At 34.6% G+C, this 27,314-nt stretch overlaps 2 protein-coding genes across 4 annotated transcripts; both read right to left on the reverse strand.

Moving 5' to 3' along the window:
- Nucleotides 1-1,272: 1,272 nt before the first annotated feature.
- On the reverse strand, nt 1,273-4,921 carry LOC107954951 (BTB/POZ domain-containing protein At5g48130). 2 transcript variants are annotated; one of them, XM_041116598.1, is made up of 5 exons: nt 4,406-4,921; nt 4,117-4,281; nt 3,966-4,035; nt 2,721-3,872; nt 1,273-2,643 (listed from the first exon to the last, which is right to left on the reverse strand). In XM_041116598.1, exons 2-5 carry the CDS (start codon nt 4,209-4,211, stop codon nt 1,963-1,965), a joined length of 1,998 nt encoding a protein of 665 aa, XP_040972532.1. In that variant the 5' UTR covers nt 4,212-4,281; nt 4,406-4,921; the 3' UTR covers nt 1,273-1,962. The 2 variants fall into 2 exon arrangements, with proteins under 2 accessions (XP_040972532.1, XP_016746135.2); XM_016890646.2 differs by lacking the exon at nt 4,406-4,921 and having other exon boundaries at nt 4,117-4,387.
- Nucleotides 4,922-21,922: 17,001 nt separating this feature from the next.
- Nucleotides 21,923-26,723, reverse strand: LOC107954950 (OBERON-like protein). Of its 2 annotated transcripts, XM_041116599.1 has the most exons (4): nt 26,395-26,668; nt 26,148-26,275; nt 24,557-25,713; nt 21,923-22,761 (listed from the first exon to the last, which is right to left on the reverse strand). In XM_041116599.1, exons 3-4 carry the CDS (start codon nt 25,692-25,694, stop codon nt 22,142-22,144), a joined length of 1,758 nt encoding a protein of 585 aa, XP_040972533.1. In that variant the 5' UTR covers nt 25,695-25,713; nt 26,148-26,275; nt 26,395-26,668; the 3' UTR covers nt 21,923-22,141. The 2 variants fall into 2 exon arrangements, with proteins under 2 accessions (XP_040972533.1, XP_016746133.2); XM_016890644.2 differs by lacking the exon at nt 26,148-26,275 and having other exon boundaries at nt 26,395-26,723.
- Between the last annotated feature and the right edge of the window lie 591 nt (nt 26,724-27,314).

The following is a 27,314-nucleotide window of genomic DNA, read 5'->3' on the forward strand; positions in this document are numbered from 1 at the left end:
ACTTACTTCCTTGGAAAAGTTAATATTTTCTGATATTTAGATGAATCTATGTAAAATATTTTCTGTTGTTTGACAGATTTCTTAAAAATATTTCATAAAAATTGTTTTCAATGAAACAAACATATATTTGATATTTTCTTATCTTTTCATTATTTAATTGAGTTTATTTATATCTATAAATTTATATTTTACATTTTTTTTTGCACATATTAAAAATATGTTATATTCAGGTTCATTACAACGACATTTTTTAGTTACATGACTACCAAGTGAGTATTTTTTATTCAAAAATATGACATCAACAAAATTGACAAAAAAAATTAAAAATGTCAATAATTAAAATTGATTTTCAAATCTGAAAAGTAGAAAGACTAAATTCTTGAAAATAAAAGTGCAGAGACTAAATTACAAATTTGTGAAGAGTACATAGACTTATGACATATTTTAACCTTTATACTACAAAGCATTTATTATTAATATATTTATAATTGTAATAAATATTTATTATTAAAATATTAATATTAAATATTTTTAATAATATGTAAAGAATATTATTTAAAATTATTATTTTTAAAATTTATTATTAAAATAAATTTAGAATATAAAATAATTTATTAAAATAATAAATTATATTAATAATTTATTAAAATAATAAATCATATTAATAATTTATTATATGAATAAATATAAATAATTAAATATGTATGTTTAGTAATATTGAAAAATATAATATTTTATATTAATATTTTAAATATTTTTAAAAATAAAATTTATTATCAATATAATAATATTAAGTTTGATTTAAGTTAATTTTTATATAAAAATAAAATTACCTATGGAGGAGTTAGTTTCCAGAAAATGACTTAGAGTTATTTTGCTTAAAATGACTTACACTTATAAAGAGTAAGTCATTTTATCGAAAAATGACTTATTTTACGTTGATCTGTAAGTCAATTTCGATTGACTAAACTATTTTTTTATAAAACAAACACATGTATTCTCCATAAAATCTTTTACATACAAACTATGCCCAATGAGAAATCAACCGTGGGTCAATTTTGTGCTTACCATCATATTAACACTACAATCTACTGGCCTTCCTTAAAATGTTTTTCATTGCATTTGTGGATTTTTTTTGTTTTTCATATATTTTAGGGTGGCAGTGAGATTAAATACTGTAGCGATACTGTAGCACAAGACAAAAAATAAGTTAAACGCACCGCACCGCACCGTCCCGCCGCCCCAAACCCACCCTTAATCTGCTAGATTGACTTAGCCCACAGGCCACTAGCTCCTGTCTTTCTCTTTGATTTTCTAATCCCAAACAACGACAATCTACGAAAGATCTTAATTAACCTACTAGCATATTTCCTTTGCGAAGAAAAATTTACAGAGCCTATGCAACTCGTTACTTCTCCCAGAGTATTCTTTCTCTTGCTCCCCGATCTTCTTTCTAATGCATACGGTTTGATACACTACGATTTGTTGGGATTGGAATTTGTTTTCTTCGACATTTCATGCCATTGAAGGCTCTTCTTCAATGACATTAACTCTTGTTCAAGGTTCTGTAGTCTAAAGCTCGTTGATTCATAGTTCCTCTCCATTGCCGGAAGGTCGTTTTGTAGGAACAAGCTCAAAGGTTTGCTGTTGTCGACTCTACTGCGTCCTTGTATGGACTATGCCCAATGAGAAATCAACTGTGGGTCAATTTTGTGCTTACCATCATATTAACACTACAATCTACTGGCCTTCCTTAAAATGTTTTTCATTGTATTTGTGGATTTTTTGTTTTTCATATATTTTAGGGTGAGTTTGGATGGGCAGTACGTTTAACTGCGGTTAGTGTAAAAACAGCGGTGACAGTGAGATTAAATACTGTAGCGATACTGTAGCACAAGACAAAAAATAAGTTAAACGCAAGGCACCGCACCGCCCCGCCGCCCCAAACCCACCCTTAATCTGCTAGATTGACTTAGCCCACAGGCCACTAGCTCCTGTCTTTCTCTTTGATTTTCTAATCCCAAACAACGACAATCTACGAAAGATTTTAATTAACCTACTAGCATATTTCCTTTGCGAAGAAAAATTTACAGAGCCTATGCAACTCGTTACTTCTCCCAGAGTATTCTTTCTCTTGCTCCCCGATCTTCTTTCTAATGCATACGGTTTGATACACTGCGATTTGTTGGGATTGGAATTTGTTTTCTTCGACATTTCATGCCATTGAAGGCTCTTCTTCAATGACATTAGCTCTTGTTCAAGGTTCTGTAGTCTAAAGCTCGTTGATTCATAGTTCCTCTCCATTGCTGGAAGGTCGTTTTGTAGGAACAAGCTCAAAGGTTTGCTGTTTGTCGACTCTACTGCGTCTTTGTATGGACTTTCTTCCAGGTTTAAGGGTCTTGAGTTCGGACATCTTGAGCTCGACAGGCTGCCGGAGAATTGACCTGTGAACCTCAATGAGTCGGAGCATTCTTTAAAGGCTTGGTGGGTGTTAAGCTGTTGAACAAAGAGAGCCTGGACTATCAGCCGCAGTGGCATCAACTCATTTTGAACTGCTTCAATGCATGCCTCTTGTGAAAGTTTTTGGCAGTTTAGGTATTTGCAGACTGATCCCTTCTCTTCTTGTGTTATATCTCTATGTGCCTGACCAACAGTTGGAGGGAGGTTTAGCTCGAGCTTAAACACGACATGAATAAACGAAAGTTGTTTAAAAAACTTACCTGTAGGTAGCTATTCATTGCTCTATAAAGCTGATCATGTGTCTGACGGTAAGATATGGGTAATAACTCGAGGAGTTCCATGAACTTATTAGGCTCCATTTGTGGATCAGAAGCCATATGGGAGAGGTATGTGTCCCATAATTCTGCAACAATGGAGTTGCTTGCTGAAGGTGAAGGGTTGGTCTCCATGTTAAACGATACAAAAGTTGAAAATATGGTCTTCATAGTAGCCAATTCCTTGCTTGATGAAATGGACTCTGTTCCAATCTGTGGGAGGAGGAAATCTTCCACTTGGGCAAAGTGTAACATAGTTGCTATCTGGTCTTGCAATTTCACTTGTCTGTCACTTGTTAAACCAAATTCTAAGGATCTAGAAAGCATTGCAAAGTAGAATCCAACAGGAATGGCCCTACTGGCCTTCTCCCTAATTGGCAGTAAATCAAGAATCATTTGTAAAATGGCAGAAACCTTGTTGTCTGAGTCACTGTCTGCAATTTTCTCACCTGAGTTTTCCCAGGATTGGTGAGTCTTCTTGGAGAGAACCCATTTATTTGCATAGAAAACAATGATGGGAGTCACATAATTTTCTTTCATTCCTTGCCTTCTTAAGGACCCAATTATCCTTTTGAAGAATCCAAATGGTAGGGCTATGAGATCCTTGATCCATAAGTCCTTGCTTGCTATTGCTTTCACTGTTTCACTGTTCCAAGCCTCACCAGTCAATGCTTCCAATGTAACAACAGGTTTGTCCCTTCTCCTCTCTGGATCAAGAATCTCCATGCAGGCCATAAAGGCCAAGGACTCGATGCACCGGCTCACGATTAACAGCTCCTCGGACCAGGGGAGCAACATTTGACATTTCTGGAGAACAATCAATGTGTCATCCCAAATCTGCAACACCACTTGGTTCAAATAGAGATCGAACCGCTCGCAGAGGTTGCCGGTGCAGTACTCTTCTGTCATTTCAAGAAACTCGGCTGCACACCTCAGGGCCGCCACATTAAAAGGGTCAACCAATGTGGTGGAGCCGTAGATGAAAAATATAATCATCTCGAATGTTTCAGGTCCTCCAGGGAAATCTTGTGGCAACTCAAGCTCATTCGATTCAGTCAATCTCTTCTGAAAGTATCCACTCTTTGAAAACAATGGATGCTGGCAAAACACATAGCAAACAGCGTCAATATAAGTTGTATAGAAACTAATTGAATTTGAAATTTTGACTGCATCTATGGTTTTGGGCTATACCTTATGCAGGCTGAAGGTTCTTTCGCCTACTCGAACACGAATTGAAACAGGGAGTCCAGTTTCTTGGCACCTGAAACGGTCAAAAACCGAGAACATAAGTGCTTTCAGCAGAAATACAAACATGGAACTGGAAAGCCATTTATGTTCTTACCATGAAATGATCTTAATCTTGAGCAGAGCACTGACATTGGGTGAAGAAAAAGGACTCGAAGCTACTGAACTATCCTTAGAACTTGAACCTTCCATTGTCAATCGTTCATAGGAAACTAAAGGAACTGAGATGAAAACCTTGTAAAACCAACCGAGGTCAATATCACTGCAAACACAAACATGCACTGTCACTTGTCAGTCCCATTTATCTCTATCAAATGGTACAAATAAATGATTGAGATATGACTCAAGCATCGAAGTAAAGAAAAAGTTAATACGAATAGTATCACCTTGGAACAACAATAATATAAACCAAATGAGTTTTAATTAACCATTTTGCTATATAATAGATATAGTCGTGAGATGATATGCACACAAGTGGAGCTCAAAATCCCAATTTTAAGGCTTCAAAAACGTAAAGTTCCTCGAGTGGTGAGGAGGTTGAATTCTTGTACCGCTTTCTTGGCCTCCGCCAATAGAATATGGTGCAGTTTTTCTAGCTCATCTTCCTCCCTTCTCATATAAGCTTCCCATTTAACGAAGTTTGAGCCTTTACTTATTTGTGTACAACCCCATGTGATTGACCTTTTAATAATTAATTGAATTTCGCTAGTCTGGTTTATTCAACTGGGTTTACACAAAAATTTGTTAACCTTGAATTAGTAAATAGATTTGGTGGATGGGGTTTAGTTAACCTAGGGATAAATGAGGGAGAAGAAGTAAATTAAAAGAAGAGTAGTGAAAGTAGTGGAGATAAAGTGCGGATGAAGTAAGGAGAGAGGTTTGAATTGAAAGTAGCGTATGGTAACAACTAAGACGGCACGGCTTCTAAAAAGGGGGTGGTACTTTGAATTTAGATTTGTGAGGTTTTTTGCTTGCTTTCTCCCAGCATTTCTCAATCCCCATACTTTTCTAGTTTTATTTATTTCACGTAATTAATACTTTCTTCACATTGTATAGGTAATTGTGTAGGACCGAATTTGTATTTAAGTAATAATTTAGTTTAGATTTACTTTTATTTAAATTTAGATATACTTTTATTATTAATTTATTGTATTTTATATCAGAGTTTTTTTTCAGAAAATTGATTCTTTTGGTGCAAAAATAAAAATAGAATAAAAAAAAAGAAAACTAAAATCTAATCCTCTCATGCCTAAGAACAACCGCTGCAAAAGGGGAAATACTATTCGGTGGGTTATTCAAACAGACGAGTCCATCCGTGTCGTCCTGTGCCAAATTAGTTAAATGATTTATACAATGATTGCCTTCAAGTAAGATATGTCGAATCTTTAATACCCAACCCTCTTAAATCAAGTCTAAACAATCAACAATATAAGTATTTAACAAATTCTTACAATCATAAGGTCAAGACAATAGTTGAACTACCCACGACGTATCTAACTTAACGATCAAACAAGGCACCCTCAACTCCTTAACAATCCGCAATCCCTTTCGAACCACTCATAATTCCACTTACAAGTTGTTCGTTCTTTCGATTCTTAACATGAAATCATGTATCCAAACACCAGCCGAGTTACACAACAACCCACAAGCCATTGCCATGCTCGAACAAGATCACATCGCCCAATCTATGTTCAAAATATAACAATCAATCGAAGGACATTGCCATGCAATCCAACATTGTCTACGATGGGTCTTTGTACCCAAAGTCAAATGGGCTTGATTAATATCATTTGCGAAGACCCTTGCATATTCCAAAACTCGCAACGTTGCATCCCCTACTCCTTTAAAAATACAACCATTTCGAATCTTCCACAGTCCCTATATTATCATCAAAAAAAGTGTTCCTCATGGAAGTAAAAAATTCAAAAATTTTATGGAGTGGCAATTCAGTTCCAACCATTCTCAAGCAAGTATATTAAAGAAACCATCTCAGACATTTTTTATTTGCAAAGCTTTCCATACCTCTTTGGCAAAACAAGAAGTTCGTAAAATATGTTCCGTGGACTCAACATCAACCTCACACTCAGTACAAGACGCACTTGTTGTCATATTCTTCCTATATCATACTTGATTGGAATTCAATCGATCCAAAGTCAAAAGCTAAATGAAGAAACGAACCTGTTTCGGGCATTGCAATTGCCAAATCCATCCCAAAATTCCAAGAGCGAAGATGCGTATTTGCTTCATTCTCCAACATGGAATAAATATATGAAACAGAGAACTTACCAAAACTCTACAATCCCCAATAGCAAGTATCATGAACCTCTGAGCCATAAGAATACGAAAGAGGGATAACTCTAATGGCCAACCTAACATCCTCCGATAGCTCAGGGAAAACCGTGCCAACAATTTAAATACCTTCAAACCCTACAACTGAAGTAACCATAGCATCAGGCCATAACCCATCTGTAACACCCCTAACCCATATCCGTCGCCGGAATAGAGTTAAAGAGCATTACCGGAGTTTACAGAACAAATACAATTAATTCATGTCAATTACTATTCATATCAGAAATCAATCATAGTTAATTATATTGTCCCTTAAATGGACCCTTGAGGCTCAATTTATGCATTTGAAACAAGTCGCGACTAAATCAGGAACTCAGAGAATTTTTCGCGAAATTTCAAATTTTTTTTCTTAGGTGCAGAGGAGACACGCCCATGTGATTAGACCGTGTGGCTCACACGGCCAAGTGACACGCCCGTGTCTTAAGTTGTGTGGGCATTCAATGTAAGGCACACGGCCGTGTCCCGGCCCGTGTTCAAATTAGGGTAGCTACTAACTTGGATCACACGGCCAGCCACAAGCCCATGTGCTAAGCCGTGTGGACTATTTAACTTTTCAAAAATTAGGTGCAGGAGTCACACGGCCAAGACACATGCTCATGTGTTGGGCCGTGTGTTTCACACGGTTGAGACACACGCCCGTGTCTCTGCCTGTGTGACCAATTCTGAGCATTCTGTTTCTAAATTTTTAAGATGTAGGGGACGTACGGCCAAACCACACGCCCGTGTGCATGGCCGTGTGTCACACACGGTTGAGAGACACGCCCATGTATCTACTCGTGTGGACGAAAATAGACCATTATCAAGGCCACTTTTCTCACCCAAATTTGCCTTCAACCTACAACAACACTTGAATACATTCACCAACCAATTCAAGACATTAAAACCAAGCCCAAAACCAATCTTATGCATGATATATCATCAAATGTATTTACGTATTCAAACTTACCTATTTGTATAATCATATAAGTTTATCAAAATTCAATCTATCATACCAAGCACATATATATTAAACATGATATAGCCTCCTACATTTACATCAAACATACCATCACTAGCCATTTCAAATGGCTAGTTACAACCAACCATAGACGTGCTATCATTGGCTAATTTAACCTATACATGTCATTATACCAAAATAAGTTTACTATTTATACCAAAATGAATTGAAGAATAGTGTGATGATGTTCTGACCGATTCTAATCTTTACGAGCTTCCGAACACAATAAAATAGAGAAAAGAAAACCGATTAAGCATTTCAAATGCTTAGTAAGTTCATATAACAAGAACTTAACTTACCAATCATGTATATTCAAAATAAGTATTCAAACATGCATCCAAATCATTATGGCCATTTTCCTAAACACATATGATCTCAAGAAACTTGTTAGTCATATGTATTATGTAAACATCAAAAATCAAACATGAGCTCATCATGTAATAACTTTCACAAACATGTGCTTTCCATATCATATTTTCATATAACATGTGCATTTTCATAATCAATCATTGTAACAACCCAAAGTTTAAGAGTATCAGAAAAGTGTACTTTCGGGTTATTAATTTTCGTAAAATGAATTCGTAAATATTTATTAGAAATATTTACAAAGTTAGTAGTGTAGTTAATTAGATTTTGGCTAAGTAAATTAGCTTGAATTAAGGCTAATTTAGTGAAAGGACTAGATTGAGTAAATGGTAAAAGTTGAATTGTGGAATAGAAAAAAGTCAAAAGACTAAGTTAGTAAATAAACCATATGAGGACAAATGTGTGGTATAAAATTTATACATTTGTAATAATTGTATTTATACAAATGTAATATGTCTATATATTTACTTATGCTTTAAGTATAAGATATTTATTAATTATAATATAATATATTAATTATTAATTAATTAAAACATAAAAGAAATAAAAATAAAGAAACAAAAGAAAGAGAACAGAGAAGGTGGAACGAAATAGAAAAGAAAAAGAAAGAAGAAAAGAAAAAGGGAAAATTAGGGTTTTAAAGCTTAAAGCTTAATTTGGTAAGTCAATTTAGTCTATTTTCTTGCAATTTTGATGTTTTTGGAGTCCTAGAGACAAATATTACTTGATGTAAGTGGAAATTTTGAAAGTTAGATGATTTTTGAACATGGGTTATGTTGAACAAATTGTTGAAATAGGGATTTAATTGAATGAATTTCAAGTTAGAATTGATTAAGGGATTAAATTGTAAAGGAAGCTATAAGTTTTATATTTGAGGGACTAAATTGAAAGAAATTGAGATTAGGGTTTTACTATGAACATTGATGGATAAGGTGAATGTGATAGGAAAATTGAATAGATTTGAAGTGTAAATTGAGTAGTAAAAATCAACGAATTAGTTTAGATCAAATTGAAATTGAGGTTTGAATTGAATAGAAAATTCAATTAGTTATTGTAAATTGTTAATGTATTAATAGTATAAATTGTTTAATTTTCGTAGATAACGTAGTACCAGAGACATCGACAAAGAAACGAAAAGAAAAAGTTAACGGGGAGTAATCCGAAAATTTTACGGTTTGTATTTCTATAAACGAAACTTAATAATTATTTTTGCATTCATTATATATATGGTAAGTAGTATAGAGGTAAGTACAGTTATTATTGTATTGAATTGATTGGAGTCGTGAATATCTAGACTGAAATGTATATTGATTATTATCTGAAAATTAAAGTGAAATGAATACCCTATTAACAATGTCGGGTTAGGTTGGATATAATTGGCATGCCATAGGATTTGGAAGTGTACTGGGATACTTCGACCATGGGTCAATGAGGCACTAATAGTATCGTACTGTTACTTCGACTTTATGTCGATGAGGCAGTTCGTGTGTCGTACTATTTTCGATGCTTCGGTTTAATTCGATGAGGTACTATGTACCGTATTACTACTGTTTACTTTGGCAAAGTCGATGAGGCACAATTTGCCGTACTGGTGTGTTGGTTGGATCCGTGTATCCGCCAGAGTCCAAATTATGTTAATAGGGGTAAATTTACTGTACTGGACAACTAAATGATTGTGCCACTGCACTGAAATTATACTGTTATTGATTGACATATTATTGAACTGAATGTTTCCTTGAGAAAGAACTTTGAATACAAGTAATGTTATTAGATTTGAAGTTATAGCTTAAATGCATTTTGTGTTAATATTTTTTTTAAGTGTTGGTTTATAGAAATACCACTGAGTGTATACTTAGCGTAAGGTTTATTTCCGTACGTAGGTTAGATACGAAAGTGACTAACAACTCAGCATCCAAGCCAAGCCCAAACTCAAATACTTGGTGATGTATCTTATTTTGAGAAAATGGCATGTACCTAGGTTATCTTTTGGAAATCATTTTGAATGTGAATGTTAATAGTGTAAGAATGATAATGGTTAACCCATGAATGCAAAGTTTATGTTTACAATATGGTCATTTATATAGTCTAATTTGAAGTGATTCAATTAGTACCAAAGTACACTGTCTGGAAGTTTTATGTTAAACACTTACTAATACACTCGAGTTGGATCGTAACAATTTGATTATATAATGTGAAATGGATGTATTTAATAATGTTTTGGATTGGTTAAAATATTAGATTTAAATTTTGCTTGTTATTGAAGTTTTCAGGGTTGGTAAACTTAGACTATAAGGTTCATTTTGAGTCCACACAACCTGCCACACGGGCGTGTGATCAGACCGTGTGAGACACACGGCCCTTACATAGGCATGTGAGTAGACCGTGTGTCCCCTGCATCTAAAATTTGGCAAACAGAATACTCAGGTATGGCCACACAGGCAGAGACACGGGTGTGTGTCTTAGCCGTGTGAAGTACACGGCCACAGTACACGGGCATGTACCTGGCAGTGTGAAAACTGCACTAGATTCGAATTAAAAATAAAACCATACGGGCTAAGCACACGGGCGTGTGTCTTGGCCGTGTGAAACTAATTTGTTCATAAGTAATAAGTCAGAGAAGTACACGGGTAAAGGACACGGGCGTGTCCTAACCATGTGGGTCACACGGGGTGACAACACGGGCGTGTCCCAAAACCACACGGGCAAGTGGTACTGTTCATTAAGGGAAATTTTGGAAATTTTATGAAAACTTTTATAAGCATCCGAATAGATTCCGATTTATTGCTAACATCTTCATTGGGCACCGAATGTCCGTTTAAGAGTCAATAAGGTATAATACTGAATTATACAATGTTTAATTTTATTTTATTTGTGTTATAAACTGTAGTGGCCGGTAATACTCCGTAATCCTATTCAGATGTCGGAAAAGGGTTAGGGGTGTTACAATCATCTTAAGTTCAATTCAACCATGTCAAAACTATTCAATTTGAATTTATTTGAAATATCGATCGATACACATGTAGTACACTCAAAGTGTACAAAATTGTAAAACGTCAACTCATATTCAGGGGTACCCGATTAGGGCACATAATCTGAAAGCACTCTCTTGAGCCATAGAACAGGATACTCATGTGAGTCATGTAACAGAAAGTTTATTCAGGCTAAACTAGGAAACTCATAAGAGTTTAGAACAAGAAGCTCATTGAGCTTAACAAGTAACTCCAAAAAGTTATTATCAGAGAGCTCCGGATAGCCATATAACAGGATGTTCAAGCGAGCCATGTCAAGAAGCTCAGAAAGAGCCTGTATCAGGACGCTCATAAAGAGTTGCGTTTGTGTCCGTAATATATGCAGGATCACAACTGATCATATAACAGGACGCTCACAAATAGTTGCGGTAGTCTGCAACACATGCAAGATCACTACCGATCAGGATGCTCGCAGGGACCATATAACGGGAAGCTCGAGAAGCCTTATAACGGGATGCTCTTATGAGCTGTGGTATGTCCGCAACATATGCAGGACCACAACTAATCGAGAAATCTTGTATCCATCGAATTCTATTATTTAAACGGGATTTAATATTTATTGGGCTTTGTCGAATATGTAACCAATTTTATTTATTTGGCATTTATATAATTCACATACACAACATTTAATTCAAGCATATAAATATACACAATTTAGTTACACGAACTTACATCGATAAACGTTCGTATATAAGGATCTATTAATCTGATACTTTTTTCTTTTCCTCGATCCAACTTCGTACTACGTCTATCCGGATCTATATAATTGAATTTAATGTCAATTTAATTTAATTCACATCCTAGGCAAAATTACCAATTTGCCCCTATACTTTCCATAAATGACGATTTCATCCCCAAGCTCGGAAAATAAAATTCATGCAATTTAATCATTATTCTAAGCCTAAATAATTTTTACATATAACATTTACAACACATATATTTCATAAAAATTAGAAATTTTCCATGAATTTTATATCTTTACAATTTAGTCCCTAAATCATAATTTCTTGAAAATTCACTTTACAAAAGTTGTTTATCTATCAAAAACCTTTCATTTTCTACCATAAATTTCAAAATTTCAGTATATTCATCCATGAAAAATTTTAATACTTTGATAACCTTACAAATTGATCCTCAAAACAGCTAGATTAGGTTATTCAGGTCTCAAAAATATAAAAATTACTAAAAACGGGACATGATTATTTACCTAATTAAGCTTGCTTGATTTTCTTTCTCTTTCCTAGGGTTTCCATAGAAAATTTGGGTAAGGTGATGATATTAGGCTATTATCATCTTTATTTATTCCAAATTCCAATTTAATCATTTTCTTTTTCTAATTTTCCATGGATGATTTATCATAAATATCTACTAACTCCATTTAATGGTCTAATTACCATATAAGGACCTCAAGTTTTGAATTCCACAGTTATTTGATACTTATAGCTACTAGAACTCAACTTTTTCATTTTATGCAATTTGGTCTTTTCTATAATTAAACATGAAATCGGTAAAATTTTCCTATCGAAATTTTCGTACATCTTCCCTATCATAATACAGACCATGCAATATTATTAAAATAAAAATTTTTTGACTCAGATTTGTGGTCCTAAAACCACTGTTCCGATTTCACTAAAAACGGGTTGTTACACCATCCACCCATTGCATAGTTCTATTAAGTGGCGCCGTAACCACCCAACAATCATCCTAAAATCTTATCTGAGTACCATCAATAACTCACCATCTAATACCCCTCTATATAATGTTCTGTGTCTCGATCAATCCCTTCCAAACCGAAGATTGTTGAAAGTTGTCAACAATGCAGCAACAAGCAAATGTCCATTATGTATTTTTGGTCATTGGTTTGACTGCAACTTTTATTTTGCTAAGGATTAGTCAAGCACTTAGCTGATTTAATAGCTTCTTAAGTGATCATTATGCTGATTTTACACTTGGATACTAGCACAAGTTATGTTTGTTTTTTTCCAATGCAATAGAACTACTTATGTACATGTAATGTCACTTATTCAAGTAATAAGATTAGTCAACTCTTTTCTATCATCCAACTTCCGTTTTTGCTTATATTTTTCATCTTTCAAACACAAGTTTTTGTTGTTTTGATATTTGGATACTGATTTAAACTCAATAGATGGTATCAAGAGCTTGTCATCTTTGAGGGCCTTTTGCTGTGTTTTGTTCTTTAAGTGATTTGTGCTTGAAAGAAAAGAAACAAAAGTTATCTTTATTGGTTTGTTTAGTTGCTACAAAAGAATGAGTTTCTCACCACCACCACCTATTTTTGCTAGAGAAAACTACAACATTTGAGCTGTGAAAATGAAAACATATCTGCAAGCTTATGATCTGTGGAGTGTTGTTCGAGTTGACACAGGGCCACCACCTTTGAGAGCTAATCCAATCATAGCTCAAATTAGGTAGCACAATGAGGACTGTGCCAAAAAGTATAAGGCCATGTCATGCCTTCAAAATAGAGTTTCAGATGTGATCTTCACAAGGATAATGGCTTGTGACACTCCAAAGTAGGCCTAGGAAAAACTCAAGGAAGAGTTTCAAGGGTTAGACAAAACCATGTAGTAGCAGCTAATCAATCTAAGGAGGGATTTCGAAAATCTAAAGATGAAGGAGTCTGAAACCATCAAGCAGTATTCTGACAGGATTATGGCTACAGTCAACAATATTAGGCTTCTTGGGGATGATTTCAGTGACAAAAGAATAGTTGAAAAGGTCATCACAACTCTTCCATAGAAGTATAAGTCAAAAATTTCTTCCTTGGAGGACTCTAGGGACCTATTAGCTATATCCTTGACAGAGTTGATAAATGCTCTCTATGCACAAGAGCAGAGAGGAGAAAACAGGATAAAGGAGCATTCTAAAGAAGCCTTTCAAGCCAGAAGCAAAGAAAGCTCAAGCTCAAGCTCAAGCTATGAGGGCAAGAAGCCTTGGTCAGAAAAGAAAAGGGAAAGAATGATGCTACTAAAAATAAGTTTCCACCATGCACTCAATACAAGAAGTCCACTCATTTAAAAAAGTATTGCTGGTACAAGCCTGACATTCAATGTAGAAGCTACAAGCAACTTGGCCACATTGAAAAAGTTTGCAAAAACAAGGCAAAAATACAACCATAGTAGCAGAATCAAGCTCAAGCTACTAAGGATGTTCAAGCTCAAGAGGAGCATGTTTTTACTGCTTCTTGTTTTGCAAGTTCGAGCAAAGTCAAAAAGAATTGGTTGATTGACAGTGGCTACACTCATCACATGGTATCAGATAAAGGCATGTTTAGGGAGTTAAACACCAGTTTTGTGTCCAAAGTCAGAATTGGGAATAGTGAGTTCATTGAGGCCAAAGGCAAAGGTAAGGTTTTGATCTACACTCAATCAAGTAACAAAACAATTTCAGAAGTTCTTTTTGTACCTGATATTTACCAAAATTTACTTAGTGTTAGTCAATTGTTAGAGAAGGGTTACTCTTTTATTTTTGAAGGAAAAACTTGTGTGATTAAGGATCATTTTGGCCAAGAGTTAATGACAGTAGCTATGCATAACAGATCCTTCACTTTAGATGTGAATCAGTTAAAAGTAAAGGAACATACTGCTCTGACTGATGAATCATGTTTGTGGCACAAGAGGTTCGGGTATATGAACTATAAGTCCTTAGTTTACCGCATAAGATGAGCCTAGTTGAAAACATGTCCAAGATCGAACTTAGAACTGATGTATGTGCAGTCTGTCAGCTTGGTAAGTAGACTAGATTAGCTTTTTCCTAATAATAAAGCTTAGAGAGCTCAAGAGAGGCTCCAACTGGTTCATACTGATATTTGTGGACCCATGAAGACCTCATCTTTAAATGGCAGCAGATATTTTGTGTTGTTCATTAATGATTGCACCAGATTTTGTTGGGTGAGTTTCTTGAAACAAAAGCTAGATGTGGCTGATTTCTTCTACAAGTTTAAGGCCTTAGCTGAGAATCAAGCAAGTGGTAAGATAAAGGTATTGAGGTTAGATAATGAGATTGAGTATGTGTCTCAAAAGTTTTAGAAGATCTGTGATGAAGCTAGAATTCAGCATCAATTAACCACCATCTACACACCACAGCAGAATGGTGTTTGTAAGAGAAAGAACAGAACTATTTTCGATATGGCCAGATGTTTACTATTTGAAGGGAAAATGCTTAACATTTTTTAGGCTGAAGCAGTAAATACCTCTGTGTATTTGTTCAATCGACTGCCAACAAATACAATCAAAGGCACAACACCATTTGAAGCTTAGTTTGGACACAAACCAACTGTCTCACACTTGAAGGTGTTTGGCTGCATATGTTACACACTTGTGCCAGCTGAAAAGAGAACCAAGCTAGAAAAGAAGTTCAAGCCTGGAGTGTTTGTTGGTTATAGCAGCATAAAAAAAGGCTATAGGGTTTTTGATTCATCCATTAAAAGGAATTTTGTGAGCAAGGATGTGAAATTCAATAAGGGCAGCTGTTGGAAATGGAATGGAACAGATGCAAGTCTGTCTGAGCAAGACCAGCAAGATCTGGACCTGCAACATGTTGAGAATAAAGCTGAAGTTGAGGATAGATATGATGATGTACCTGTCAGAGGTATAAGGACTATTATAGACGTCTATGAAAGATGTGATATGACCATTGTTGCGCCTTCCAACTTTGATGAGGTTGCAAAGAAGGGCTATTGGAAAGAAGCAATGGAGGCAGAAATGAAAATGATTCACAAAAATAACACATGAAAGCTAGTTAATAGGACAGAAAACAGAAAATTTATTGGTGTGAAATGGGTGTTCAGGACCAAGCACAATGCAAATGGGTCACTGAACAAGCACAAAGCAAGGCTGGTTGTAAAAGGGTATAGTCAACAGCATGGTATTGATTTCTCTGAAACCTTTGCACCAGTTGCAAAGTTAGACACCATAAAGCTGTTATTTGCCTTAGCTACTCAAAAACTGTGGAAAGTGCACCAGCTAGATGTTAAATTAGCTTTCTTGAATGGATTTTTTAATGAAGAGATCTTTGTTGAGCAGCCAAATGAATTCAAAGTTCTCGGTGAAGAGCATAAGGTTTACAAGCTCAAAAAGGCTTTGTATGGCCTAAAATAGGCTCCAAGGGCTTGGTATGACAGAAATGATGCCTACTTGTCAAAGCTGAAGTTCGAAAAGAGCATTAGTGAGCCTACACTCTATGTGAAGAAACTTGAGAAAGAAACCTTACTGATTGTGTCATTATATATGAATGATTTTTTGGTTACTGGTTGTAGGAATGAATTGATTGAAGAATTCAAGAATCAGATGCAAGATATTTTTGAGATGATTGATCTAGGATTGATGACCTACTTCCTTGCTTTGGAAGTAAAACGGAATGAACATGGCATCTTCATAAGCCAACAGGCTTTTGCTTCAAAAATTTTAAGCAAGTTTTGCATGGCAAATAGCAAACCTGCTAGCACTCTTGTGGCTCAAGGATAAAAACTCTCCAGCAATAGTGACCATGAACGAGTGTATGAGAAGAGCTATAAAAGTCTAGTTGGTTGCATGCTCTACTTGACAGCAACAAGGCTAGATATCATGTATGTAGTCAGCCTTTTATCGAGGTTTATACATTACAGCAATGTTGCTCATTTCAAAGTGCTAAAAGAGTCTTAAGGTATGTCAAAAGGACCTTAAGCCATGGAGTGAAGTTTGTGAAGGCTGAGGAGCTAAAACTAGTCGGCTATTTAGATAGTGACTGGGCAGGCTCAGTTGATGACATGAAGAGCACCTCAAGCTATTTTTTCACTCTAGGTTAAGGGGTTTTTTGTTGGAGTTCTAAGAAGCAACAAACAATAGCTCAATCTACTGCAGAGGCAGAGTACATTGTAGCTGCTACTACTGTTAATCAAGCCATCTAGCTTAGAAAGATTTTGAGTGACTTGAATACTGATCAAGAGGAAGCAACAGAGATCAAAGTGGATAACCAATCAACTGTTGCTATTTCCAAGAATCATGTATTTCATGGCAAGACCAAACACTTCAAGATCAGGTATCATTTTGTAAGGGAGGCAGAATTGTCAAAGGAAGTCAATTTGATTCATTGTTGCTCGGAGGTTCAGCTTGCAGACATTCTGACTAAGCCATTGGCTGCTACAAGATTTGAGTATTTAATGAAGGAAATTGGAGCTTGCTGCTTTGTAGCCAATGAGGAGTGTTGAAAGCTGTCAACAATGCAGCAACAAGCAATTGTCCATTGTGTATTTTTTGTCATTAAACTTTTGTAACATATGACTTTGTTGGTTTGATTGTAACTTTTGTTTTGCTAAAGGTTAGTCAAGTACTTAACTGATTTAGTAGCTTCTTAGGTTATCATTATGTTGATTTTACACCTTAGATACTAGCACAAGTTCTGTTTTTTTTTTCCAATGTAATAGAAATACTTATGTACATGTAATGTTGCTTATTCAAGTAATGAGATTAGTCAACTCTTTTCTATCATCCAACATCCATTTTTTCTTCTGTTTTTCATCTTTCAAACATAAGTTTTTGTTGTTTTGATCTTTGGATACTGATTTAAACTCAACAAAGATGCGTTCACCTTGGGCATTGCCTTTAAAAATGAAACTTCTCGAAGATAGTTCTGACGAAAAGCATCGCACCTAAACGAGTCTCGTCGTGAGTGTAAACACCACCCAGTTTTAGTAAGCATCGCCAAATTGCTCAATCATGCCTTCCTTAAACCTAGACCACCATATATTTTAGAACGACAAACTTGATCTCGATTTACTATGACTATGCATGTAATTTGTCAAGCCACCTCATAACGATTCAATCAATCTAATTGTTCACAAGTTAGATATCATCTTATCAGTTGTTTGTATAATATGCAAAGGAATGACACTAATGGTAGATTGTATAAGCACCACTCGACCTACTGGTAAAAGCATCTTACCTTTCCAATCAGCTAACCGGTTCATCATATTGTCTACAAGCTTATCATACGTCCCCTTCGAAGCCTTCCCACGCACAAGAGACACCCTAAGACAACTTCCCAAATTCGTAGCTAGAGGTATATCCCCACTATATTGAGATAATGAGTCATATCCCTCTGAATATTAGACGAAACAAAGAGCTTAGATTTATCCAAATTCATAATCAAACTCGAGGCTTCACCAAAATCCCTTAAGAAATCTCGAATCATAACTATATGGTCCACTTTTGTTTATGCAAACAACAATAGGTTATCGGAAAAAAATAAATGAGAAATCGTAAATCCATGTCGCGACAACTTATATGGTTTCTAAATCCCATATTCTTCCCATTCAAAAATCATATTTGATAAATTTTTGATGACCAAAATAAAAAGATATGGAGATAAGGGATATCTTGTTGGAGACACCTCTGATGTGTAAACTCTTCCCACATTTAGTCATTCCAAAGAGTAACTGAACAAGAACACAAAAAAATTATCAATTGTATAAGACTCATCGGTAACTCAAAATCCAACAGTACCCTCTCTAGAAAGTCCCAATTAACATTGTCATATTTCTTGTGAAAATCTTTTGATGTTTATCAAAGAAGAAATTAGAGAACTTAAGAAACAAAAATGAGCATCAAAGAAAAAAAATAGATTTTATTTCATTCAACAAAGCATCACAAGTTTTAAATTCAATCAACTTACCAAACACGAACTACTACCACTAAGTAAACTTGAAACTTGTAAAACATTACTTGCACACGTTGATAAGCTGACTAATTAGCTCAATCAGCACCTAAACACCATGTACATGACCAAACTAAACTTCAAAACTTGACAAAAATACAAAATGTAGTAAATTGTTTAAAAAGGAATTTGAGATAAAAGATTAAAAAAAATTACATGGATAAAGTACTTCCATTGAGTACCTCAATGGTTGTATAATCGTTAGATGTGAAACATCAATTTCGTTCTTGTGGGGATGATGAAGAATTTCTTCGTCCTAAAGTATCATATCTAAGTGTCATAGGGGTATTGATGTATCTTGCAAATAAAACCAGACCTGATATAACTTTTGCCATAAACTCGTTAACAAGATTTAGTTATTTTCCAACACGTTAACATTGGAATAAAATTAAACGTGTATTTAGATATCTCAAATTGACCATTGATATGGGGTTATTTTATTCAAATGGTTCAAAATCCCTATTAGTTAGCTATACTGATGTTAAATGTTTATTAGATCCACATAAAGGTCGATCTTAAACGGGATATTTATTTACATGTGGAGGTACTATCATATCACGGCATTCAACAAAGTAGACATTAATCGTCACCTCCTCAAATCATGTAAAATAATTGCAATGCATAAGGCAAGCCGAGAATGTGTTTGGATAAGGTCATTGACCCAACATATTCAGAAGAGGTGTAATTTGCTTTTACAAGAAAAAATATCAACTATCTTACACAAAAATAATGCAACATGTATAGCTCAATTGAATAGTGGTTACATCAAATGTGATAGAACGAAACATATTTCACCAAAATTATTCTTCACTCATGATCTTGAGAAGAAATGTGATATAGGAGTTCAACAAATTCATTCTAGTGATAATTTAGCAGATCTATTTACCAAGGCATTACCAACTTCAACGTGTGAAAGACGACTACATAAGACTGGAATGCGTCGACTCAAAGATGTAATGTGATGCTGCCACTAGAGGGAGTCAAAAACATGTTGCACTCTTTTCCTTTAACCAAGGTTTTGTCCCACTAGATTTTCTTGGTAAAGGTTTTAACGAGGCAACTTTAATAATAGATTGCATGCTCTTTTTCCTTCAATAGGTTTTAATCCCAAAAGGCTTTTCCTAATAAGGTTTTATCGAGACACATTTTCGTTAATGGACATCCAAAGGAGAGTGTTGTAAATCCATTGATAAATGGATGTTCATAACCCCCTCAAATTTGTCCTATTATAACCCTCAAAGGATGAATGTTCGTAACCCCTAAATTTATTATCTTGTAAACCCTAAATCATTTGTAAGTACCTTAATATTGGTCATTAATGCTGCTTTGTAACTTATGGTACTTGAAGCCCTATAAATAGAGGGCATATACAAGCTTATTGTATTCTAAGTGAAAGTTGAATTATCTTTTCTTTTTTCTTTTTTTTTTTAATTCTTCTTTCTTGTATAATCTATAATCCTCTTAACTCATAACAATAATACAATTATCATATTTCTCTTTGGTAAAGAATAAAACTTTGGATACTGAATGAGTATATTGCTTTCACTGAACGTACATGATGCAATCAAGACATGAACGACAATGTTACAAAAACTAATGTTACATATAATATTAGGTTCCATTTAGTTTTTGAAAATATATTTTATTTTTATTTTTTAATTTTAGAAAATAGTTTTATTTTTTATTTTTATTTTTTTGAAAATTGAAAAACTTGATAAATACAAATAAAAATTTGTCTTCAATAATGAAAACATGTTTGTTAATTATTATTTTTCTATAATAGAAACATGAGAAATAAAATAAAATAAATTATATGAATTTGAACAAGGATATCAAATTTAATATATGAAAAATTGTTGATGTAAAAGGCTTAATACTTAATTTGGTGCATAAATTTGACATAGTATTTGAATTTTTTAGGTCTAATGTGGTACTTGTATTTAACAAAATTTATGCATTTTAATACCTGAAAATAACTGTTAGGACTAAAGTTGTTCAAGACTAATAACTCGACTCTTGAACACAACTTGTTTAAACACTTCTTCAAACAAGACCTTTAGGATAGCCAAGTACCATGAGATGTCGGCAATTTGACTTAGGCCTACATATATGTTTTTACCATAAGCATATGGACTCTAGGACTTATTTCTTTTCATCTTACAACTTGGTGATCGGGTATGGTTGCTTAAGGAAGTTAGAGATCAACATGCCTTATCAGATAATGTTCATCCTTATCCTTTAAGTTATTTATTTGGTGATTTATCTTATGTATTTAATTGGATAATAAGGTTATATTTTGAGATAAATTTTGGAGGCTTTTATTCTAGATTATTATGCACAAAATTAAAATATTTATATCTAAAAAAATTGATCTGATATGTAGCCTCATTTGACCTATAAATAGGCAGCTATTTAGAATGTGAAGATGCATTTTTTAAAGAGTGCTTCTGTTGATTTTGTTAGTTTACTTGTTGTCTGACTTTTACTTGGATTATGCACTTGTTTCTTAGGCTTTATTAGAGAGTTTTAATGGTTGAGTTGTGAGGTTTCTGGTGTGAGTGATTTGTAACAAGTTGGGGTTATCTATTAAAATTGTGATTATTTTTTTATGTAAGGGTAGATAGGGTTTTAGCCTATAGGTTACTAGATCAATTGTTGAATAAAATCATTTACTGAGCGAAACTCCGTAATATTGGTGAATCTGAACTGCGTTAACAAATCTCGTGTTTATTTCTCTTATTTTCTTTTTTGCTTATTGCCTATTTCTGTTCGAATTCATATTCAAACATTTGTTTGAACAATGATGCCTAAACACATTGTCTGAACAGTGAATTGAATAGAGGAACAAACTAGGGTTCCTACAATAATGATATTAATTTTCATCAAATCAAACCTAAAACTGAATTAAACACTAAAAATATTAATATTGTTACTTTTAGATACCAAAATATATAACTAGAACTCGAGTGCCACATTAAACCAAATGTCAAACTTGAATACTGATAATATATATATTTTTTCTTTCATATAATTTAAATTGGGACCAATTCATTTAAACCTTTATTTTCAATATTTTTCAATTTTCAGTTTGAAAAACATCCTGAAACCAAATTGAGCCTTAGCTTTGCATTCTCAAAAAAGACCCCGAGTCGACTACTTAAAAACAACAAAAAGTTGAAATTGGGGTCTAGAATTTAGACATCATTGTATGAACATTCAACCATTCTTCGCCACTCACATGACTCCTGATCATGCCACAAAAATGTCTGCCACATTCTAAAGTAAGCTTTGGAATTTAACTCACTTTTGTCGCGTCTAAGTTCATACTAGAAGTAGGGCATACTGATTCAGTATTTGATTTTTGAAAAAATATAAACTAAAATCCTAATATGTGCCTCGCAAAGTACACTCCAGATGAGTAATAAAACGTAGCTCCTGCTAAAAACACATTTATATGAAATTGGAGATTTCTCATTGCACATTCGAAGCCACAGAATGGAAGTTCGTACATGAAGACAACATATAATAAGACAACTAATTTACTTTTACATGATTAATAAACTATTAACTGACAATTCATTGAAGGTTTCATACATTAAAATGAAACAGCAAACTTAACACTCTAATTTACCAACAAAGCAACATATTCTAACTCGCACATTAGACAGTCAGGGATTTGCTCTAAAACCATGACGCTCATTTGGCTGAGACTCTGTTTTAGCGGGGATGATATTGTACCCATGGAGCAGATCACGGATTTTGGAATACATAAGTGAAGGGTCACCTCCACTACTACTCTGCGATGCCCGTGAGGACTCCTGCAGCTTTATTTTTTCAAACAAATATTGCTTCTCAGCCTCTGCCTCACTCAACCGTAGTTTCAGGTAACTGCTAGCATACTCTTCTTCCGATTTATCAGACTTTGCAAGTGCAATCCTTTGAAGCCTCTCAGCCTCTCGTTTTGCCTCATTGGCCTTAAGCTGGAACATATCAGCCTCTGCCTGTTTAAGCCTTACAATCCTCTCCAGCTCTTCTACTTGCAGCTTCTTTTTTTGTCTCTCCAGCTTCAGTTCTGCTACTTCCTTGGCCTTATCCTCAAGCTCCCGATCACAAGCATCAAGAGCCAAGCGAGCTTTCTTGAACATCCTCATCTTCTCATCAGCCACCATTTCCATCTTTCTTATGGCCTCCTGGACTACATCTGCAATTCGATTGCACGCCTCTTGTGGTGCTATCAGACGTCCACCTTCCCCATTTTCCAGACTTGTCGGAGAATCCATATCAAGCTCTATACAAGGAATAACAATTATTTAAATTCAAGCAATAAAATCTTACTATTCAAAGAACAAAAATGTTTTAGATGCGATATGAAATGTCGGGAATAGTTGAATTCATGATATTTCTTTAATATAACCCATCAAGGACCCCCGTTTTAAGACTCCTTTATAACTAGTCCAAAGTTAGGAACTCTTTTTCATTGTAGGTTATTCTCGTGGCAGGTATTTTAACAAGAGAAAAGCCCCCTCAATCAAAGCAGATTTTCCTAGAATTGTCCAATGTGAGTCTTTTCTTATTCGAAGTCTAACAATTCTTGGGGATTTGCTCTTTATGCCTTCTGAATTGAAGTTTTGATCTTTACTTTCTTTTTTCACCGATTTCCAGTGTTTTCCTAAAATAGGCCATCTTAAATCTTATTTGAAACACCCAGCAGATACCAAGATCAGCCAAACCAATAAGTAGTCCTAAATCTTACTTGAAACTCTCAAGCATATATCCACATCAGCCAAGCTTAATAAGCACTCGTAAATCTTCCTTGAAATAGTCATGCAGATAGCCACATCAGCCAAACATAATAAGCAGTCCTAAAACAAACTTGTAAATCTCAAGTACACATGAACCACAACAAAATTAACATCGCCATTGCAACCCAACCACAAGTTACTTTTGACACAGACCATTCACAACCAGAGCAGTGAACAGGTTTGTTCCTTTCCATTTGCTTGCAGCTATCAAGATTGAATCTTTTCCATCCAAAAAAAAAAAAACCCTAAAACCCCAATTTCTCGTTTCTAATCCAAGTCCTAAAACCACAACACCTAGCTCATGATCAACTTCTACTGTATACCCCCGCAGCACCCTTGTTATGTAAATGCTAGAGTAAAAAAATTGTCCCAATCAGAAACTGAGTAGCAGTTTGAGTCACAAACAGTAATGCAGATTTCTCCAAAAGGGCACGGAGAATTTCAGCAAGACTTATCACATATATTAAACCAGAAAAGCAACTTGCAATATAAAGTTAATATTTATAAATCAAACGTTCCAAATAACTTCATGTCCTAAAAAGTTTAGACTCTGTTTGGTTTCTGAAATTATTTTTTATTTTCATTTTTTGACAATAGTTTTCATTTTCTATTTTCTAAAAATTGAAAAACATGTTTAGTAAATAGAAAGAATAATTTCTTTTCAATAATGAGAACATGTTAGGTACCTATTTTTCTAAAATAGAAACATGAAAACTCATTGGCAAATAGAAGCAAAAATTTGTTTTCAATAATGAAAACATGAAAACATTATCTACTTCTCTAAAATAGACACAATTTTAAGATTTGAACTAGGATAACAGATATGATGTTTAAAATTTATTAGAAATAATAATAATTTTGTGTTTATATGGGGGTTTGAACCACCCACTTTTTTAGTAAAAACAAAGAAAACAACTTTTGATTGTTCTCTAATTTTTATTTTATTTCATTTTTATTTCCAAAAATCATATTTATCACTTTCAAACCAAACACATTTTCTTCAGTATTTTTTATTTTCCAAGAAAAATGAAAAAGGGAGCCTTAAGATCCCAAACAACAAGCACCAGATAAAATTTGTGTTGTAACCAAAGCAGGATGGCAATTATACTGCATGACATGATTCACCTGTTGGGAAGGATCATCAGAAAGTTGATGAATAATGAAAGAAGAATACCTGCATAACTGAGCTATATTTTTCATCACCAATACATTTTCACTGCATAACAAACAAAATTCCACATGATAATTCGAAAGATAATTAAAAAATCAGCCACATTGTACCTTGGAAAAATATTAATATCGATCTGCAAGCAGTGGATTCTGGTTGTCCACCCCTCATTTTTTCCAAAAGATCCTCACACTTCCAGAAGAGTTTCTTCCCTCTAGGGTCATCACTTCCGCGAAAAATCCTACTAACAAAATCAAGTTCTCTCATAAGAGCCTCCCTATACCAGGCTGGAGCACAATGTTGGAAGACATCTTTGACCCAACCAAACAGCTCAGATGTTCGATTGCAAGCACGGCAGCGAAAAAGCATTTCAGTAGGACCTGATCCACTTTTAACAGAAGGGCCCATACAAATTTGCCCATCACGAATAGCACAATCAGTATGAGTCCAATGGGAGCATAAATCACAACCAATCCAGCGGCAGGTATTTACTTCAAAATCAAACTTGTTGCAGATGACACACATGCATAGATTGCAAAAACCATTCCTATTGGCGCATAGTTCACAGGTGCAGTCATCTGCGGGTAGCTGGTTTTGACATGCAATGTTTCTGCATCTTTTGTACACAAAAACCTCAATGAGAGAAGTTTGGGATAAACTGATGTTTGGATGCAGGAATGCCTGAATTCCTGTATTTATTGCAACGAGGATTTCGAGCTGTGCCCGGTGTGCTCTAATCAATGTCTTTGCTGTCAAATCAGATCTACTTTGAACAAGCTTCTGCAGAATCAAAAACTCTTCCCTGTTTTGTGACCCTCCATTGCCTTCCAGAATAGCCTTGAGTTGATTCTTTAGCTCATCTAGAAATTCATCAGGTAGGCGATGCATCTTTTCAGAGATAACATCAACTCTTTCTCTTGCGATGTCTCTAAGAGTTATCTTATCAGCACTAGAAACACGACGAATGACAGATTGCTCAGGGCAGTCATTTTCTATTTTCCCATTTTCCATCTTCTTTGCTGTGACAGCATCAGCAGTAGGCCAAGTCTCTTGTGAGCTAGCACTCTCAGTTGGGGATTCGTGAACGTTATCTGAGTTCGATCTAGGTTCTTGAGCATCAGGTGACAAGCGATGTTCAGAGGAGACTAAGGACAACGAAGTTTGTAAGCTCCCTGGTCGTGGTTGTTGCCGTGGGGGCAACATCTTCGATGAATGCTGGTGGTTAATATTAGAACCCGACGATGTTCCCATAAATAAAATCTTGATTACTCTGCAAATAAAAGCAACTCAAAGAGTCATTGTCTAGCACAACATAGAATACAAAACAACATAAATTTAAAGCTCTTTATATTGAAGTTCATGCTTGATTTTTGCGATTTTCATTTTTCCTTCATAAAAGTTGCTTAAAATTAGGAGCAAATGGTAAGAACCAAATCATTATCGTTGAAAGTGCCTGCGAAACAATTTAACAAGCAATACTATTCCAATATATTTTTCTCCATATAAAACTAAGAGCGTGCATTTCAAAACAACAAAAAGACCAATTTCTATAGTCTCGGTCCTTAGAATCCGAAAAAGAGGACCAATTTTGGGAAGGGTTTTATCCATCTTTACTTCATGATGGAAACTCAATTGACCAAATAGTTTTTAATCCAAATCCAAATGCATATCAACATCCAAGAACTTGAGACTTTTCAAAACCACCTTAAATTCGTTCCTTTCAAACAATAATTCTTCAGATCTCGTGAAGTCCCCCAGTTCGAAACCCAGCAATGAAACTCCCCCAAATCGAAATTCAACCAAGTAAGAAATCTTTTATAAAGCGAGAAACCCTAAAACCAGAAAGTAGCACATTTTGCTAATCGAACGAGGTCGAAAACTCAAAATGAAACGAAAATCAAGAGAGAAAACCCTAAAATTGATAAACCATAAGAAAAAGAAAAGAAAATACCTTTAACGAAGATTGGATCGAAACGGTCAGAACGGAGAGAGAGAAGAAGAGATTGACCAATGACCGGAGCCAGAGAGCCGTTCGAGAAAATGAGGATGTTTTTTTTTTCTTTAAATTATATAGCTTTTTTATCCAAAGGCTCACATTGTTTCCAGGATATGCAACGGTGATGCCGTCTTGGGATAAAAATGTAATTTTCAAAAGTTCTGTCTGCCTCTTCTACTTTTTCTTTTTTTGAATGAAAAACCTCATACTTTTTCTGATAATAGAAAGAAAGGGTCAAAATAAAATTAAAAGAAAAAAGTATACTAAAAAGAAAGTGCCAACATAATTTCTTTTTCTTTTTCTTAAATATATTCCACATTTTGAATATTGTATTTAGCCGAAATTTTTTGTTTTTTAACAGGTAAAACATGTAAAATAGTGACAAATTCAAGAGTTTGGGTATCCATGGTCTTAATCTCATGACTTATTGTGACATCTTTTTCCATATATATATATATATAATAATCCAAGTCAAATTTTAAAATGTACATTCTCGGTTTCCATATTTAATCATTTTAAATTACTTACATTTTACCAAAAATAATATCAAAGATGTTGAGGGTTTAACCCCTCAAGATAATTTTTGTTTTGTTGAAGTAACGTTAAGGAGTACATTATAAAAATTAAGTATTGTTTTCTGTTAGGGTTGTCTTCCAACTCTATCGAGAGATCTAGCTGATTCAAAGAGTAAGAATATCTCAGAGTGCTTAAATATGCAAAACCCGTGATAAGTTGAAGAGTTTGTACACGGTGAGTTTTGATCCTATAACCTATGGTACCATCCTCTCACATAAATGACATATGTGCTATAGGCTACTGAAACAAGTCCTACCATACACACTCTTCAATTTGAAATGGTTTTATTTGTTAAAGCT

This window comes from Gossypium hirsutum, chromosome A07 (assembly GCF_007990345.1).
Source record: "Gossypium hirsutum isolate 1008001.06 chromosome A07, Gossypium_hirsutum_v2.1, whole genome shotgun sequence".
Classification (NCBI taxonomy): domain Eukaryota; kingdom Viridiplantae; phylum Streptophyta; class Magnoliopsida; order Malvales; family Malvaceae; genus Gossypium; species Gossypium hirsutum.